The 16,940-nt window shown below is 35.7% G+C and overlaps 2 protein-coding genes across 3 annotated transcripts; both read left to right on the top strand.

The window, feature by feature from the left end:
• Positions 1–3,726: 3,726 nt before the first annotated feature.
• Positions 3,727–13,848, top strand: LOC111907497 (UDP-glycosyltransferase 76H1). 2 transcript variants are annotated; one of them, XM_023903295.3, is made up of 3 exons: positions 3,727–4,377; positions 4,518–5,417; positions 13,668–13,848. In XM_023903295.3, exons 1-2 carry the CDS (start codon positions 3,897–3,899, stop codon positions 5,387–5,389), a joined length of 1,353 nt encoding a protein of 450 aa, XP_023759063.1. In that variant the 5' UTR covers positions 3,727–3,896; the 3' UTR covers positions 5,390–5,417; positions 13,668–13,848. The 2 variants fall into 2 exon arrangements, with proteins under 2 accessions (XP_023759063.1, XP_023759062.1); XM_023903294.3 differs by lacking the exon at positions 13,668–13,848 and having other exon boundaries at positions 4,518–5,515.
• LOC122196057 (uncharacterized) lies at positions 6,645–15,446 on the top strand. The gene is made up of 4 exons (XM_042898379.1): positions 6,645–7,439; positions 7,595–7,808; positions 15,016–15,025; positions 15,329–15,446. Exons 1-4 carry the CDS (start codon positions 6,645–6,647, stop codon positions 15,444–15,446), a joined length of 1,137 nt encoding a protein of 378 aa, XP_042754313.1.
• The last annotated feature ends 1,494 nt before the right edge of the window (positions 15,447–16,940 follow it).

The raw sequence follows: 16,940 nt of genomic DNA, 5'->3' as shown, positions 1-16,940 counted from the left end.
AAGATCGATCATTCTTCATTTCTTTTACATAATTCACACTGTCCCTTTCACCTTTACAATATTCCTATCACACCCACTGTAATAATAATAATAATAATAATAATAATAATAATAATAATAATAATAATAATAATAATAATAATAAATCTTATGTCCTCATCAAAATAAATGTTTAATTGAATTTGACTAATTTGGTTATACTATCAAGGATTACAAGGATTACAGGACAAAACAACCTTTAATCCGATGTGATAGTGATGGCCTTTTTTACCTGACTTTTCCTTCAACACCTCAAGCTAATGTCTTTGTAAGCCCTTCCATTTGGCACCAATGTCTCGACTATCCAAAGAAAAAAAAACTTTGCAATCTTTAATTTCCAATAATTCCATATTATGTAACTTAAAAATATAAATTCTTCCCACATTTAACTTAAAGACAAAAGGAGTTATTTCATTCAAATTCAGAAAGAAAAAACATCTAGTTTGACATATGTAACTCAAAGAGGAACAATATACATGCAAACCAAATTTATGTAAAATTATGAAGGTTCAAAATGTAATTCAAAAATCCAAGTGCACAGAAACAGAATGAAACATAGGACCTAGCTATTTCATTTGTCAAGGGTCCATCGTTGGTTAATTGAACATAACTATTTCTTTTTAAGGCTAGAGGGAATGATGGTGAACTTAACACACTCATCTGCCACCTAAGATTTTGTAATAAAACATGAAAATCTTGGAATTATTGGGGTGTGTGGTGATTCCATTTAAATAGCTAGGTTTTAGTTTGGTAAAAAAAAATAGAGAACACCATTCATAGACCATTTCCCCCTTTCTCTATATTCTCTCTTTTTGTTGGCCGGTTGCGAGGCATCCTTGTCAAGACCCTTGGCGAGAGCCTAAGGGCGGGGTTGGTGATGTCTTGGTGAGGAGCGACAAGGGTCACTCCCTATAGTCTAAGCCATCCCAAACCAATTTCAAAGTTCAACAACAAACTTTTTGGTTATCTGGGTGTAAAACCCAAAACCAGTTCCAAGTACCAATTTTTGGTTCCAACTGTTTCATCCCCACTTTACCCGGCCTAATACTTGGAAGCAAACCAAAGTCAGTTCCTTAATACCGTGTCGGTTCTTAAGTCTTCTAATCCTTCAATTCTGATTTTTGGGTTTTGGTTCATTCATGTCGGGCCGGTCCCACTTTCATTCCAACTTGGAATGATGACGGTGGCAACAAACGACAAGGGAGCTAGGGGTTGCCAATGTTTGGTACAATCTGTCTAATTCTAAATCGTACATACTCCTGACAAAGACTCTAAATAATCTTTCTCTGACTGAAAACATATTTGTTTGTTAGATCTAAATAATCTTTCTCTGACTGAAAACATATTTGTTTGTTAGACATCTAAATGGTTGTATTTAGAAGACACAAAACCAATAGTGAAGGTTTGTGTATATGTTAAGATTGAACTTAAAAATGATTTAGAAGGAAAATGAAAAGTTATTTGGAGGAACAAAGTGAGAAACCAAAATAAAATAAATAAAGGAAAGAGGAAAATGAGTGCTATTGACTAATTCAAAAACACAATTCAAACCTAGCTAATAATACTTCCTTTTATAAAGTAGCAAAACAAAATATGGGCCACTAAAACATAAGATAATGAATTAATGACACGAAAAAATTATGCCACTTAAAAACCTTGTGCTACTTCTTGTGCTATTAAATGTAGTTATATATATATATATATATATATATATATATATATATATATATATATATATATATATATATATATATTATTTTGTAGTGAGGCTCTCGACTACTTAGTCTTTTTTGCGTCAGTTCAAGAAAACAGAAATCCAAAACTGATATTCAATTCTAAGAAGACAAAATTGCAAAAATGGTCCCTGTGGTATGCAATTTTTTGGGATTTTAGTCCAAACCATGACTTTTTTGGATTGGTGGTCCTTTTAAGGTAGTTTGCTTGTGATTTTGGTCCTTCAATAAATTGAAAAGACTAAATTATCCTTATTATATTTATTTTCCACTTTTCTTTTTTTTTCTATAAATATTTATATATAAAAAATAAAAATAGGGCTCTCTCTCTCTCTCTCTCGCGATCTTGCAGCTATAACAAAAGCAGCTTCATCAGGGATTCAGCTTCATAAGTAACTCTCCCTGTTTCTTCATCAACATCAGGAATCGCTATCCCTGTTTCTTCATCAACATCAGGAATCGCTGTGTGACAAATCGCAAGTAATCTAAAGAACTTCTGAATAACATCAGAACGTGGTTCAAGAAGCCAACTTCAAAATTATACCCTTTTACAGATAACCCAGAATCATCGTCTTCATCATCATTATTGTCATCAAGAACTCTTCCATTAACAACCAATGGTGATCCTGTCTTTTTCGCCATAGCTCTTTCAACCTCTGTAACACCACGTCCGTATGTTATTCCTGCTATTGAACACTTGATGAACTCCATTAAATTGCAGGTTAAAGTCCCGGTTTTGTCTGATAAAATCGTGTCGATTTGGCCGAGTTCTTCGGTGATATTTGAAGTTCGCGCGTGTGCGGGTTTATCAGCTTCTTCGTAGTACATATGAATGTCGTTGTTGATGAAAATCGTCTGTAGAACTTTCACGATTTCTATTGAAACGTATAGAGAAATCGGGATTAAATATGTGTATAACAATAAAGCTGTGAGAAAATGGAAAATCGCTGCAGCTGAAGCGCGTTTCGGGTCGAAAAAGATCTCTGAATCGTCGGGTCTCAAATACCATCGTTTCATTCTGTGATTGTGAAGATAAGGGGGATGGAGACTGTTGGTGGCGAATGATGGTGGCTTATGTGTTTATGAATCTTGATTGCGTTTTTTACATGTAGGAATTGAGCATTTTTGATGGGAGAAATTAGGTTTTTTGGAAGGAGAGAATATGGTGAAAGGGGGAAGAAGATGAAGAATAAAGTCGTATGCGTTTTTGGTTGTAATCCATCGAGAGAGAGAGAGAGAGAGAGAGAGAGAGAGAGAGAGAGAGAGAGAGAGAGAGAGAGAGAGACCCCAAATTAGGTAATTATTTTATTTTTCATTTAAATTAAATAGAAAAAGAATAAAAATATATATCAGAAAGGCATAATAGTCTTTTCAGTTTACTGAGGGACCAAAAACACAAAGAAAGTAGTTCAAAAGGACCACCAATCCAAAAAAGTCGTGGTTTGGACTAAAACCTCAAAAATTTACATACCACGGACCATTTTTGCAGTTTTGTCTTCTAAGAAATGAGACATATTCAATTATGATTTTGTGAGCATTATGATTTTTTAGAATATTTTGTAGTAGTATTGAATCTAATTTACATCTGATTTTCAATTTCGAGGATTTTTTTTTAGATCATTTTGATTTTGTGTAGTAATTATGAATCAACATGTTTTGTGAGAAAACCCAAAACTGATGTTCAATTCTAATTTTGTAGTAATTATGATTCTGATATTCAATTATTATTTTGTAGTACGTAGTTTGTAGTAGATTTTGTTGCAGTTTTGAATCTTGTATTAAGTTCTGATTTTATAGTAGTTTTAATTCTGATTTTCAATTATTATTTTGTGAGATTCTGAATCTGATTTGGTATTTTTGTTGTGTGTTTTATAGTTTTAGCAACCATACTTTGATAGGTAGGCGTTTATAGTTACGTAAATGTTTTTTCTTTTGTAAATTAAAGGCAAAACCAATCATAGGCCATGGTAGTGAATCAGTGAATGTTGGTGCTTCCCATAAAGACAGATGAGTGCCTCTACTCCTTTTCTTCATTGTTTACTAAATATTCTCTCTGCGCACAAACCACTAAAGAAAACAAAAACTATTCTAGATCGATACATAGATACATAGAGAGATAGAGAGATGGAAGAACACGGCGGAAGACGGTGGCCACTGGTGGTGCTAGCATCATCCCCGTTTCATGGCCACATGACCCCTACTCTTCAGCTCGCTAAAGCCCTTCATGCCCATGGGTTCTCTATAGCCATTGCTCACTCCAATTTAAACCCTCCTAACCCTTCTAACCATCCTTCCTTCACTTTTCTCCCGCTTTCCGACAATTTATCCACTATCGATGACTCCGGTAGCTTCAGTAATTTCATCCAGACTCTCAACAAAAACTGCAAACCATCCTTCCAAGAACACTTGACTCGATTGATCGGTGAACAAAATGGAGGAAATAAATCAATCGTTGTCATCTATGACCACCTTATGTTTTTTGCAGGAATCGTTGCCGTCGATCTGAATCTTGCCGCCATAGTCTTCCGCAGTTGCAGTGCAGCGTACTTTCCGGCTTACCTTGTCCGTCAGCAGCTCCATCAAGAAAGCAGATTTCTTGAACAAGGTACATCAAACTTAATTACAACCTTGATTTATGTAGATGAAAGATTCAATTAAGTAATCTAGTACTTTTTCAATTAAAAGCACGACAAAGTACTAGATGTATATACAAACTAATTAAGGTAACTCCTATTTGTTGAAAAGATTATGTGATGCAGGAGATGGTGCCAAATCATCATCCCCTCAGGTACAAAGATCTGCCCTTTTCAAAATCACCTGTTGAAGATATGCAGCAACTGGTAGCCATAATGAGCCAATCGATACGACCCTCTACAGTTATTTGGAACACCATCAAAGTTCTCGAACATGAAGCCTTAACCCAAATCCAGAAGCACTACCAGGTTCCAGTTTTTGCAGTCGGACCTCTGCACAAAATAGCACCAACTAATCCCCCTACTAATTTTCTCGAAGAGGACACTAGTTGCATTGCCTGGCTCGACAAACAAGCTCCCAAATCCGTGATTTACATAAGCTTCGGAAGCTTAATGAGGTTGGATAAGAAAGTGCTAACCGAGATGGCATGTGGGATAGCCAAAAGCAACCAGCGGTTCATATGGGTGGTTAGACCGGGTTCAGTTTGTGACTCGGAATGGACTGAGTTCTTGCCGGAGGGTTTCATAGAGGAGACGAGAGAACGTGGCTTGATTGTAAAATGGGCGCCCCAAAAGGAAGTGTTGGCCCATTTTGCTGTTGGTGGATTTTGGAGTCATTGTGGTTGGAATTCGACATTGGAGAGTATTTCGGAAGGGATTCCGATGATATGCCAACCTTTTAATATAGACCAAATGGTGAATGCACGTTACGTGAGTTATGTATGGAAGATAGGGTTTGAATTGGAGGGTTTAGAGAGTGGGGAGATGGAAATTATGATTAGGAGAGTTATGGTGGATGAAGAAGGGGAGGAGATGAGAGTTAGAGCAATCGGAATGAAGGAAATGGTTAAAGAAGCAGTGCAAAATGGTGGTTGTTCATATGATTCGTTGGAGGAGTTAGTGGGTTTCATCTCGTCGTGTTGATAGTCAAGAAATGTGGTGAATCTGCAAGGTACAAAACAATTTATTGAATGATCAACTTATTCACATTCAAATTTAAATGAGGTTTTTCGATTCTTATAAATCTCAAATATTTCATTGCTGGCTAAACTTACATATATACGTATTTTATTTTTCCGTTTAAGCCAAAACACTAGATTAGTTAAAAACTAAGAATATAATATAGATTCTAGGTTATAACCATGGACACAACCGATGAATAACTTAAAAATAATTTTAATTAAATTATAACTTAGTTATTGAAAATTATAACTGGATCGGAAAAAAACCGGGACCGGGACGGACCGAACCGGATTATCATATTAGGGGGCCAGTTTTCAGGTTTGATTTTTTATCAATAATCAGGTTTTGGATTTGGACCGGACCGTACCCGAATTAAAGGATTTAACCCGGACCGGACCGAAAAACAAAAAGTTATTTATTTTATTTTTTTATTGACAAACAGTAAGCAAGAATTACCAAAATTAAAAAAAAAATGTTGTCCGATTGAATTGATTCGACCTCTCCAATGGATCACATTATAGTGTCAATTTTTTTTTGTTTCGGCCTCTTCACTTGATCGTATTATGGTGTTGATTTTTGTTTCTCGAAAAACCAAAAGTTATTTCCTAAAACAATTTTTTAATAAAAATAGTGTAGTTTTTTTTAAATAATATAGTATTTTTTTAAATAAAAATAGTGTTGTTAAGTGCAATTTTTTTTATAAAAATAGTGCAGTTTTGCTTTATAAAAGTAGTGCAGCTTTTCTTAATAAAAATAGTGATGTTAAGTGCAAAAACGGTCCGATTTTTGGGTAAGGTGATTCACGGTTTTTGGTCTTCGGGTCGGGCCGGTCCGAGTTCAGCAAGTTGCTCATCCCTGGTAATATCATAATGACATAATCATTGATTGAAATTAAGAAATGATATTGGTTTGAATTATTAATGTATTATTGTATTATACATTTAGATAGCGTGTATTTGTATTTAGCCCAACAGTTTCCTAGCCCATGGGGACTATGTAATCTTGTATTTAATCATTATTATTACAATGCTTCTTCATTGAGGAAAGATCTCGTCCAATATGGTTTCAGACTAAACCCATCTACCCTAATTTCCTCTTCACGATCCTCCTGTTGACGTGCACCAATGGTGTCGTCGATCACCCTTCTGCTTTGCCATGTTTTCTTTTCTTCTTTCTTCTTCACCTCTCTCTCCATCTACACTCTCTATAATCAGCCATGTCTGGTGATGAATCCTCAGGTTCGAAAAACTCCATCAATCAGAAGCCATATGGTGTTGTTAACATCAAAACTCATGTTCCTATTATTCTTGACTTCAATGAATTAAACTATGATGCCTGGCGCGAATTGTTTGAAACTCACTATAGGGGATATCGGGTGCTTGGATTTCTCGACGGGACTTTACTTCCAAAGTCTGATAAGGATGAAGAATGGTATGCCCTAGACTACATTGTCAAGTCATGGATCTATGCCACTCTTACTCAGCCTCTCCTCACATCCATAGTCAAGAAAAACTCCACCGCTCATTCCATATGGCAAAGCCTTGAAGACTTGTTTCGTAAAAATAAAGATACCCAAGCCATTGAACTTGAAAACGAACTTCGATTCATGACACAAGGTGAACTTTCAATTGCCCAATATTGTCAAAAAATGAAGTCCATCAATGATCTCTTGGCCAATATCGAGAACCCTATCCCTGAAAAGTCGTTTATTGCACATCTGTTGAATGGCTTATCCCCACAGTTCGAAAACATATCCATGCTTCTTCGCCATAGGGACCCATTTACAACCTATAATTTGGTCCGCTCCAAGCTTCTGGTTGAAGAAAGCAGACTAAAATCGAACCGCCCAACACCACCTTCACACTTGGATCACTCCTCTGCACCTTCGATATTGTATGCCGCCAACAGTAGTCGCACACTGTCTTCCTCTAACCGTAGTGGTCGTCGTCCTAATCAGAATCGTCGTGGAGGCGGCAACTCTGACTCCCATCGCCGAATACTTTTGGGTCTGGTCATATGTTGCATCCCCAACCGGTTCCTTGGAACCCATTCACCTTACCGTGGCAGAATTTTCCTTGGGGGTGTCCACCTTCTTGGCCCAGCTATAGACCCAATTCAGCAGCCCAACGGCGCATGCCTAACTCACCAGCCCAATCAATTCAATAGGGCATTCTTGGTACCCCACCTTCCGCTACAGCAACTGCATATCACACAACCTCCACTCCAACTCTTCGGCCTCCATGGCAATGGTTCCCTTCAATATCTCAAAATCAGCCTATCGACCTCGCTCAAGCCTTCAACTCCTTGAATGTTACTGATAGTGCGGATGCTAATTGGTATACGGACACCGGAGCCACATCACACCTTGGCTCCGATACAGGTATACTCACATCTTTTATCAATAAGAGACACATTAAATCTGTTCTTATTGGCAATGGTTCATCTATTCCCGTTACTCATACCGGTCACTCCAAACTTTTTTCTGTTAATCGTCCTTTACATCTTCATAACATTATTGTCACCCTTAATATTATCAAGAATCTTATATCATTTGGCATTTTGTATATATAAAAATGTTAGAAAATTATAATTTTGTAGAATGCAATATAAATATAAATAAAACTGAAACTGAAATCTATATAAATAATAAAACTGTACAAAGGTTTTATAAATTTCTAAAATCTTCTTTATACACAACAACAAATGTTTTATTTGATAGTTTACCATCTTTATCGAAACACGTATCAACAAACACAAGTCTAGGTGTCGTTTGTTTTTTCGAAGCGAAAATGTTTGAAGTATGCGGACCACCTCTGCAACCCTCTGTAACAGAAGAAAGAGACCAAACGGTTGCAGCATGTAATAAAAAGTTTATTTGTTTTTTAACCTCTACAGACTGCTGCAATAAATTAAACTAAGGTGTGAAGAGGTTTGAAGCAGATGGTCAAGTGTTGCGTCACGCAGTACACACGCAACAGTTTTTAAGTTAGAAGTCTTCTGAAAAACAAACAGCTGCGAATGGTCAAGTGTTACGTGTGTGCTGCGCGGAGCATCAATAAGTAGTCAGAAGTAGTTTTTTAGAAAAAACAAACAACACTTAAGCTTTGTTGCTTATCCGGTTATCCCTTTAGAGTGTTGATGGCTATTTTAACAATTTTACCCTTGTCCTACATCACATATAAAAGAGGATACGAAGAAGGAACAAAAAAAGAAAACAGAAATATTAAAATTAAGATAAATATAACAATATTTACATACACAGATCAGTGATATAAACTTTCAAGCATACAATTTTAGTTTCAATAAACATTTACTTAGGCATTTTAGCAAACAAGCTATGTACATAGAGTATATTTTGTCAACCACCTGGAAATCACCAAACTTTATCATTTACTCTGTTATCCCCATCATGGTATATATCAGTCACTTCTACTTGATTATCCTTGACATGGTGTAAGTTTTCCAACTACCCAGACCATATGCAAAAGTTGTTGTCGAAAATGACAAAATTCATTAGTTATTTAATTTATTTCTAATAGTAATATGTGTGATGGCATAAAAGAGTTGTCATATAAAAGATGGTCTAACATAAAATCACCCAGAAAATAAGCAATTTAATAAACTTGTCAATGACAAAATGAAGTGAACTTACTGAAATGTAAGATGGTAAAATGTGATCATCTTTCGAAATTCGTTGATATTCATGTAATCTTTGGAGACGGGGCTTAAAGCCTTTGAGTTTGGATTTTTTACCCACAAGTAGAGCTTATTTAACATCTGAATAAAACATATTCATTTAAACTTTTGATGTTGTTTTTTAATTTCCGGGTACCAAAGGCAACAAAGCAATAAACTTTGCCTGAATATTCTTTCATTAGGTTTATGTTATTATCATAAAATAAAAAAATGAAGGTAGAAGAGAACATGTCACCCCTTAAAGTTGATTTGCTTTTCACAAAACGGGACATATACATGACCCACAAACAACACACAAATCACAAGAACACAGACAAATTTTTTTTTACAATTTGACATTTTAAAGGGCACACAAGAAGAAGAAAGACATTTGGTCACCTTTATATAAGAATTGATCCAAACAGAAGTCAACCGTTGAAAACAACATACAATTTGTGTGAAAATTGGCCCATGTGTTACTGAAAGAAATGAGAAACAACCCCTGTGTTACTAAATTTACAAAATAGCCCCTGTGTTACAAACTTTCAAGCATATAATTTTAGTTTCAACAAACTACATAATAGCTCCCTATATTAGGTTTTTTTTGTTTTTTTGAAGCAAAAAATTCATGAAGTCTACGGACCACCTCTACAACCATCTATAGCAGAAGAGGTGGACCAAACGGTTGCAGACTGTAATAAGAAACGTGTTTGTTTTTTAACATCTGAATGCTGCTACAGATATTAGAAATTTAAAATAAACTGATTTTATAAACCGAAAATAGTTTTTCAATATCACAAATTTTAATAATGTATGACATTTCAACAAGAATTTATGATATTTTAGCAAAAAAAAATGATATTTCAACAAAAAATAATGATATTTCATCAAGAAATTATCATTATTCAATATAAAAAGCGAAAAAAAAAATCAACAAGAATAAACCAAAAAAACGAAAAAAAAAAAAGTGAAACAAGAATTCAGCAAGATTTCAGCAACATATAATCAAGATTCATCAAGATTTCAGCAAGAAAAAAAAAAGATGAGGTTGGAAAAGTAATACAAGTACTGCCCCAATCAAAACACGCGCATAATTTTTTTTTACTCCAAAGACTTCTAAAAAACGAACAGTTGTAAGAGGAAAAGTGTTGTGTGTGTGCTGCATTGCGCATCAACAAGAGGTCTGAAAAGTTTTTTTTACAAGAAAAACAAACACCTTAATGTATTTCATAATACATTGTAAAAAATTACATAATAGCTCCCTATGTTAATCAATGGACAAAATAGCCCTGTGTTACTAAATTTACAAATATCCCATGTCTTAATAAATTAAGTGAAATCTGGTCCTTAGTTATTCAATCAACAAAACAGCCCCTATGTAACTAAATTTTCAAAACAGTCCCTATGTTAAATTGTGAGAAATTTGGTCCTTTTGTTCATAGAACAAATATCATTCTACTTGATTATTATTTTCTTTTATTTTTTAATCTATACTAATAGTAAGGAATTGTAAGTTTATGGCAACGTTCTTTGCTTTTTGTTATGAACTTATTTGGTTAATATCAATGTACTTTGAGTTTAATCTTAAATATACTAACCGTAATTTCTAGGTTTCTTTTAAGTTAATATCAAATGTACCACAGATAAACCATTTAAACCCAAAACATTACACCTTATCAAAAAAAACAGAGATCTCAACTCTTGTTTAGAGGTTAAGTATACAATCGGACCAAAAAAAACCTTTCTTGTTTACAATTTTACCCTTTAAAGGGCACACGAGAAGAAGAAAGACATATAGTCACCTTTATACAAAAATTGATCCAAAAAAAGTCAGCCATAGAAAATAACATATTATTATAGACAAAAAGTGTAAAAAATAGGATGTTATTTGATACCATTTTATGAAAAGAGACATACATCCAAAAACAAAAACATAACAATACTTTTAATGTGTTTTTACTTAGGGGTGAGCAAAAACCGAACCGACTAAAGAAAAACCTACAAAACCGCAATAAACCGCAACCGAAAAACCGAAACCGATGCAAAAACCAATGGTGCAAATTTAATTTTTGCAAAAACCGAATGTCAACGGTGCGGTGCGATTTCTATCCTAAAAACCGGTCCACCAAAACCGAACCGCACCGCAAGCGTGTATTGTAATAAATCAATCAATGTATATTATATACATGCTATTTAAAATACTTATAAACGATAATATATTTATTATATGTTTATTTTGTGTTTGTGTAAGACTATATGGGGTGCAAAAAGAAATGTTATATTGTTAGCCAAACGTACTAATCGATTACATGTAATAAGCTTGTAACAAATTAAGTCAAAATCAACCAACCTTCAATTATTAATTAGTTTGTGAGAGTAGTCACAAGTTGTATTTTAAGCGACTTACAATTTTTGATTATGTAATTTTGTTTTGAACTGAAAATGAATGGTTTAAAAAAAAACAGCACAATACAAGCTTACATGCACATGGTTTTTAGTTCTTACAGTTTTAAAAAAACTGCACCAAAAAACATAAAAAACTGCACCAAATTCTTAACACGGTTTAAAACCGAAACCGCACCGATACAAACTGAAACCGCATTGAAAAACCGAAAAACCGCACCCAATGGTTTTAAGAATGCAAAAACCGCACCATGCGGTTTGCGGTTCGGTTTGGTCTGAAAACCGCACTAAACCGCACCATGCTCACCCCTAGTTTTACTGGTGTTTTCGTGGTGGAAGATGTGCAAGCAGACATGTAACACTCTGTTCCGAATCGTTTCCTAATTCGGGGTCGTGACCGAGGATCTGATATCATAAGGCTTAGGGCCTTTGGGAAAGAGAGATTTAGACCATTTTGGGTGTGGGTAATGTAGGTTAGATGATCCGGGAGTTCGGTTTGTGATTTGAAGCCCAAGGATATAACCGTAAAGTGGCGGTTCAAGCTTTTTTTGAATTTTGGATTTTAGTTCGGGAAGTTTCAAGGCAAGAATGAGTTGATAGAAGTGTAGAGCTTCTCATTACCTTTCTAAGGATATAAGGATCGTCGAAAACGGACTTAGAATGAAGAAGTTATGGACTTCGGAAGTTTGGCGGTTTTAGAATTGAGCCTAGTACGCTGGGCGTACATGGAAGTACGTTGGGCGTACGAGGCAAGGCAGTCGCAGATTCTATTTGGAGTACGTTAGGCGCACCAGAAGTACCAATGGCATACTCTAGTCAGACCCAAACCCTAATTTAGGATCTTAGGATCTTAGACCCTATTTAAGCTCCTTAACACAACACCACACCCTCTTATCTTTAGCCTCTATCCCATTAAACCCTATAAATGAAACCCTAGCCTCCATTGGTGTGGTTCTTAAGCTTTTGGTGGTATTTCATGCATTTTGGTGCTCATTGAAGAAGAAGGAACTTCTTGTAGAAGTGTAGGATTGCTTGAAGCTTTTGGATCCAGACTTTGTGCATCTTGATCTACCATCTGGAGGTACAAAGCTTCAAGCTTTATGGTTCTTAAGTATAGATCTGTATTTAGGTGGTTTTTTTCCATGTTTTGGTCCCAAGGTGTTGATTTTGTGAGTATAAACTACTCCAATAGCTTAGAATGCTCGATCTTGGCATTTGTGAGGTCCCTTATTCATAAAAATGTCATTTTGATGAGTTATTTTGGACCATGCATGAGTTTGGGTGTTTATTACAGATTTTATTAAGGATTTGGTCCCATTAAGTCATGCAAAGGAGTAAAGTTTCCAACTTTACGTGTTAAGACATCTCCTTAGGGTCATATATGAGTTTAGATGTTCTTATCTTAACCATTAAGAGCTTTTGTGGGATTTTTGGCTCTCTGTTGAGTACGTTAGGTGTGCATAGGAGTACACTCAGTGTAATGTATGATTTGCGCAGCATCTTGTACATTGTGCTTCGACAGTGGGTACGCGGGGCATACGTTTCGAGTACGCAGGGCGTACTTCCCAGGAATCCATTTTGGGCCTTGGGCCTTTTAGGGGTTATGCCATTTGAGGTTGGACCGGTTATGGAAGGGGTAAAATGGTATTTTACCCTTTAGGAAGTTGGATTATGGATTGGGCCTTGAATTTTGTGTGATTGGGTTAATTATTAATTATGGTTGTATTTATTGTTAGTTGGTGCGAGGTTATCCGGTAAAGGGAGCCGAGCAATTATTCACTTATTTGCTTATCAACGGATTGAGGTGAGTTCCTCACTGTGTTTAGCCGGTCGAAGGCACAAATGTCGACCCATTAATTGTATGATTAGTATGCTAGTTGTTTGTATGACTCTTGCATGTGATATGTGTTTATATGTTACCGGGCAAGACCCAATGTCTGGCGAGGCCCGATGATCATTTTGTATGCTATTCATATGTTTGATTATTGCATGTGTTATGTGTTATTATGTCTATATGCTTATATGTATACCGGGCAAGGCCCGATGATTGACATATCTGTATACTGAGTGGGGCCCATTATATGTTTGATATGTATGGTATGTGGTATTTTAGGGAACCTACTAAGCTTCGTGCTTACGGTTTATATGGTTATGGTTTCAGGTATTTCCGGTTCGAAAGAGAAGGGCATGGCTTGATCGCAGCACATCCACCCATGTTTTCACAATGTGATGATTTTGGGATTGTACTCTAATGATTGTTTTATTATGAAATACTTTTGGATGTTTGAATAAAAGATAATTGGTGTTTTGATAAAATTAAAAATGAAATTTTTACCTCATAATTTTGGGACGTTACAAGACAAAAATATAAATATTGAACTTATTAAACTAATTAAAGGGAAGAGTCTTATATTTGGTTATCCCTTTCGAGTGTTGATGGCATATAAGCATAAACAAAAATTCAATTTAAAAGTAAAAGGTAATGAAGAACTATAAGAGAAGGTATATAAAATGTGTAAGAGAATGAGAAGTAGTTACGATAATAAAGACAACCAAAATAAGGAAAAATAATAAAACCATGGACATAGTTATTTGGAGAAGTATTTTAGAATAGCAGAGAAGAAGTAGTATAAAGGACTCAAACTTCGAAAGATGGAAAAGGTTGGAAAGAAGTTTAGGTGTTCGGTTAATATAAATGAAATCAATAGTCAACGATAATGTTGTAAACATTATTTCATGGCTATTATAATGGAGGAATAATTTGTAAAGGATAAAGCAATTCAACATCATTGCTAAAAGGGTAAATTACATGAATGGTCCCTATGTTTTGGGGTAATTTATGCGTTTAACAACTTTTTTTTTAATTCGGATAGTCCCTACGATTTGTTTTTGTTTTGAATTTGGTCCCTGATCAACTTAAAATGACCATGATACCCTTATATGTTTTTTTAATAGTTTATTTATTATTATTATTATTATTATATAAGTTAGATATAAAATAAATAATAAATAAAAATGTCAAACATAATCTTTCTCTCTCTACACTAAATACATGTGAGACTTCATCTTCCGCCTTAAACGACTTCCCTCTCCGGTTTCCGGTGACTGCCAATCTTCCCCTCCGGTGCCTACCTTTCTGCTGCACCCTCACTCTGCAGTCGGTGCCCTTCCTTTCAACTTCTTCTTCCCCGCTTGCACTCTCTTTGAATCCTTCATCTTAAAACAATATAAATTTCTCATAGGGGTCATAGGAAGGGTACAGATCTGCTCTAATCAACTGTAGTTTGCATCTTCAATCCTGACCATGTTCCTCTCCCTTTCAGAACCTAATCTCCGATTTGCACCGTAACTATACTACCACATGGTTTGTCTCTTCATCCTTTTTTCTTCTCATCTTCAACCACCTCTAGTCCACATACGTAATCTTGATTTCACCAAACTAGACAATCTAAAGGGAGGAGAAGGGGTATATAGTGACAAACCTGTAACTGTAATGGATTTAATTGTAGGTTTAACATGGTAAGAACACTAATGTGTTTAGGGACCAGGGCGACATCCGATCCGACAATCCATAAATATGGTAAGAAAAGGATGGAATAGAGAAGAGGGATGCCTAGATCCACCCTCTTCATCTCTATCAGCGATCTAGAAATCCGAAACATAACCAAATATGACAATACAACAATCTGAAACAAAGAAGAGTAAATCGAAATATCCATCCAACCACACCATAGATCTCCAATCCAATTAGGTAGAAATTGAGATAGAATTATCAACACAAGAAATTTGATTTTTTCGATGGGGGTTTTCATTTGTGTTTAGGTTACCAATGGTAAATGAGAAAGGAGATTATCAATGTTTGGAACAGAGGATGTCGATGACGATATGGATGGTGACCTTCTTCCAGGTTATAGTGTTGGCGGCGGGTGGGCGGCGGTAATGGAGGTTACCGTCGATCGAAGGAGTAAGGAGAGGTAGAGACTAGAGAGAGAAACATGGGTTTGGGCTTAGGTTTGACCGAAGAGAAAAGTCAAGGGAAGGAATATGAGGTTATGTGGGTGTCACACCCCAAAACCGGAACGACGGAAATGTTCTGGGGTGGATGACGTCATGTCAAGTATCACAACATATGCAGTATAGTAATCAAAGTACAACAACCATTGCATTAATAGTAATAGTTTTACATGGTTTACATTACATTACATCATCAAAGTAATACAAGTAATAATATAAGTGCAGCTTGGTACTAAACCGTCTTCAACAGAAGCTCCTGGAATGTACCTGTCTAATGTTGACCTAAGAATACAAGTTATTTGAAAAGCGAGTATCAGCATTTTTACAAATGTTGGTGAGTTCGTAAGTATTTAGTGTCATTTTGTTCAAATAACTTAACTAAAAGTAGTAGTTTGGGATCAACAGTGTACTAGAGTCCTTTCTAGAAAATCCTATATTTTCTCAAATAAAAGGAGTCTTCTACCAAGACTCGACAGAGTTATGTTGTAAAAAGTAATTTTCCCTTAAACACTATCATTACCAAAATATGGTGTTTGGTTTTAAAGGAAGTAGGAGGATATCAGGGAAAATAACATATGCCTCAGCAGTGAAGACTGCTGACTAAGTCAGAAAGAAATCATAGACTCCAGGAGAGTATCGAATGAACGGTATGCCTGGCTCAATCTAACAAAAGGGAGACACAGATCCCAGACGGTATCAAATGAAAGATACGTCTAGCAAAGTCTAAAAAACAGTGAACACAAACCCCAGACAGTATCAACTGAATGATACGTCTAGCAAGGTCTAAAAACAGTGAACACAGACCCCAGACAGTATCAACTGAATGATACGTCTAGCAAGGTCTAAAAACAGTGAATACAGTGTTAAAAACCCGTTACCTTAAGGCCATGAATTAAAAGGTAACCCCGAGATACTCGTAACCATACTGACAGACACTAGAGAAATTGACGCCCTGCAAGCGTCGGTGTAAGTATGACATTTGTCACCCCTTGGCTTGGTAGGCCGTAGACTGTAGCTAGCAGTCAGGGTGCGGGGGTGTCAATCTTGTATAGATCTATACACATAATGTCCGCTCTCCCTACAAGAGACTCTGGTTACCAACTTGACAACGGAGAAGGCCGTGTACTGAAGATGTATCTCATATTGTGAGATCTGATGTAAAATACGGGACTAATGATAGAGACTCACAACTGAACTGACTAATGTAAACCTATATGTCTATGCTTGTATACATAATATATAACTAATGATCAAACGACCTTCGGACGGACATCCAATCCCACCAGACCACATCTCAATGAAGAAAATGAAATAGGGCGAACAAGCCTTCCTAAGTCCTTTAAACATTATTTATATATAACTATACAAGCACATGCATACATTTAACTAAGTAGAAGCATTTAACGAAGTTTAAGTGTTT

The sequence above is a fragment of the Lactuca sativa genome, chromosome 9 (genome assembly GCF_002870075.4).
Source record: "Lactuca sativa cultivar Salinas chromosome 9, Lsat_Salinas_v11, whole genome shotgun sequence".
In the NCBI taxonomy this organism is placed as follows: domain Eukaryota; kingdom Viridiplantae; phylum Streptophyta; class Magnoliopsida; order Asterales; family Asteraceae; genus Lactuca; species Lactuca sativa.
Note: the sequence above shows the minus strand (reverse complement) of the source record. Positions and strands in the feature narration are given on the sequence as shown.

What these genes read in the sequence shown, in the direction of transcription:
- LOC111907497 (XM_023903295.3), top strand. Translation starts at nt 3,897, where the DNA reads ATGGAAGAACACGGCGGAAGACGGTGGCCACTGGTGGTGCTAGCATCA. An exon ending in AAGCAGATTTCTTGAACAAG is followed by an intron (nt 4,378 to 4,517) that starts GTACATCAAACT and finishes TTTGTTGAAAAG; the next exon opens with ATTATGTGATGCAGGAGATG.
- LOC122196057 (XM_042898379.1), top strand. Translation starts at nt 6,645, where the DNA reads ATGTCTGGTGATGAATCCTCAGGTTCGAAAAACTCCATCAATCAGAAG. An exon ending in GCCGAATACTTTTGGGTCTG is followed by an intron (nt 7,440 to 7,594) that starts GTCATATGTTGC and finishes TCAATTCAATAG; the next exon opens with GGCATTCTTGGTACCCCACC.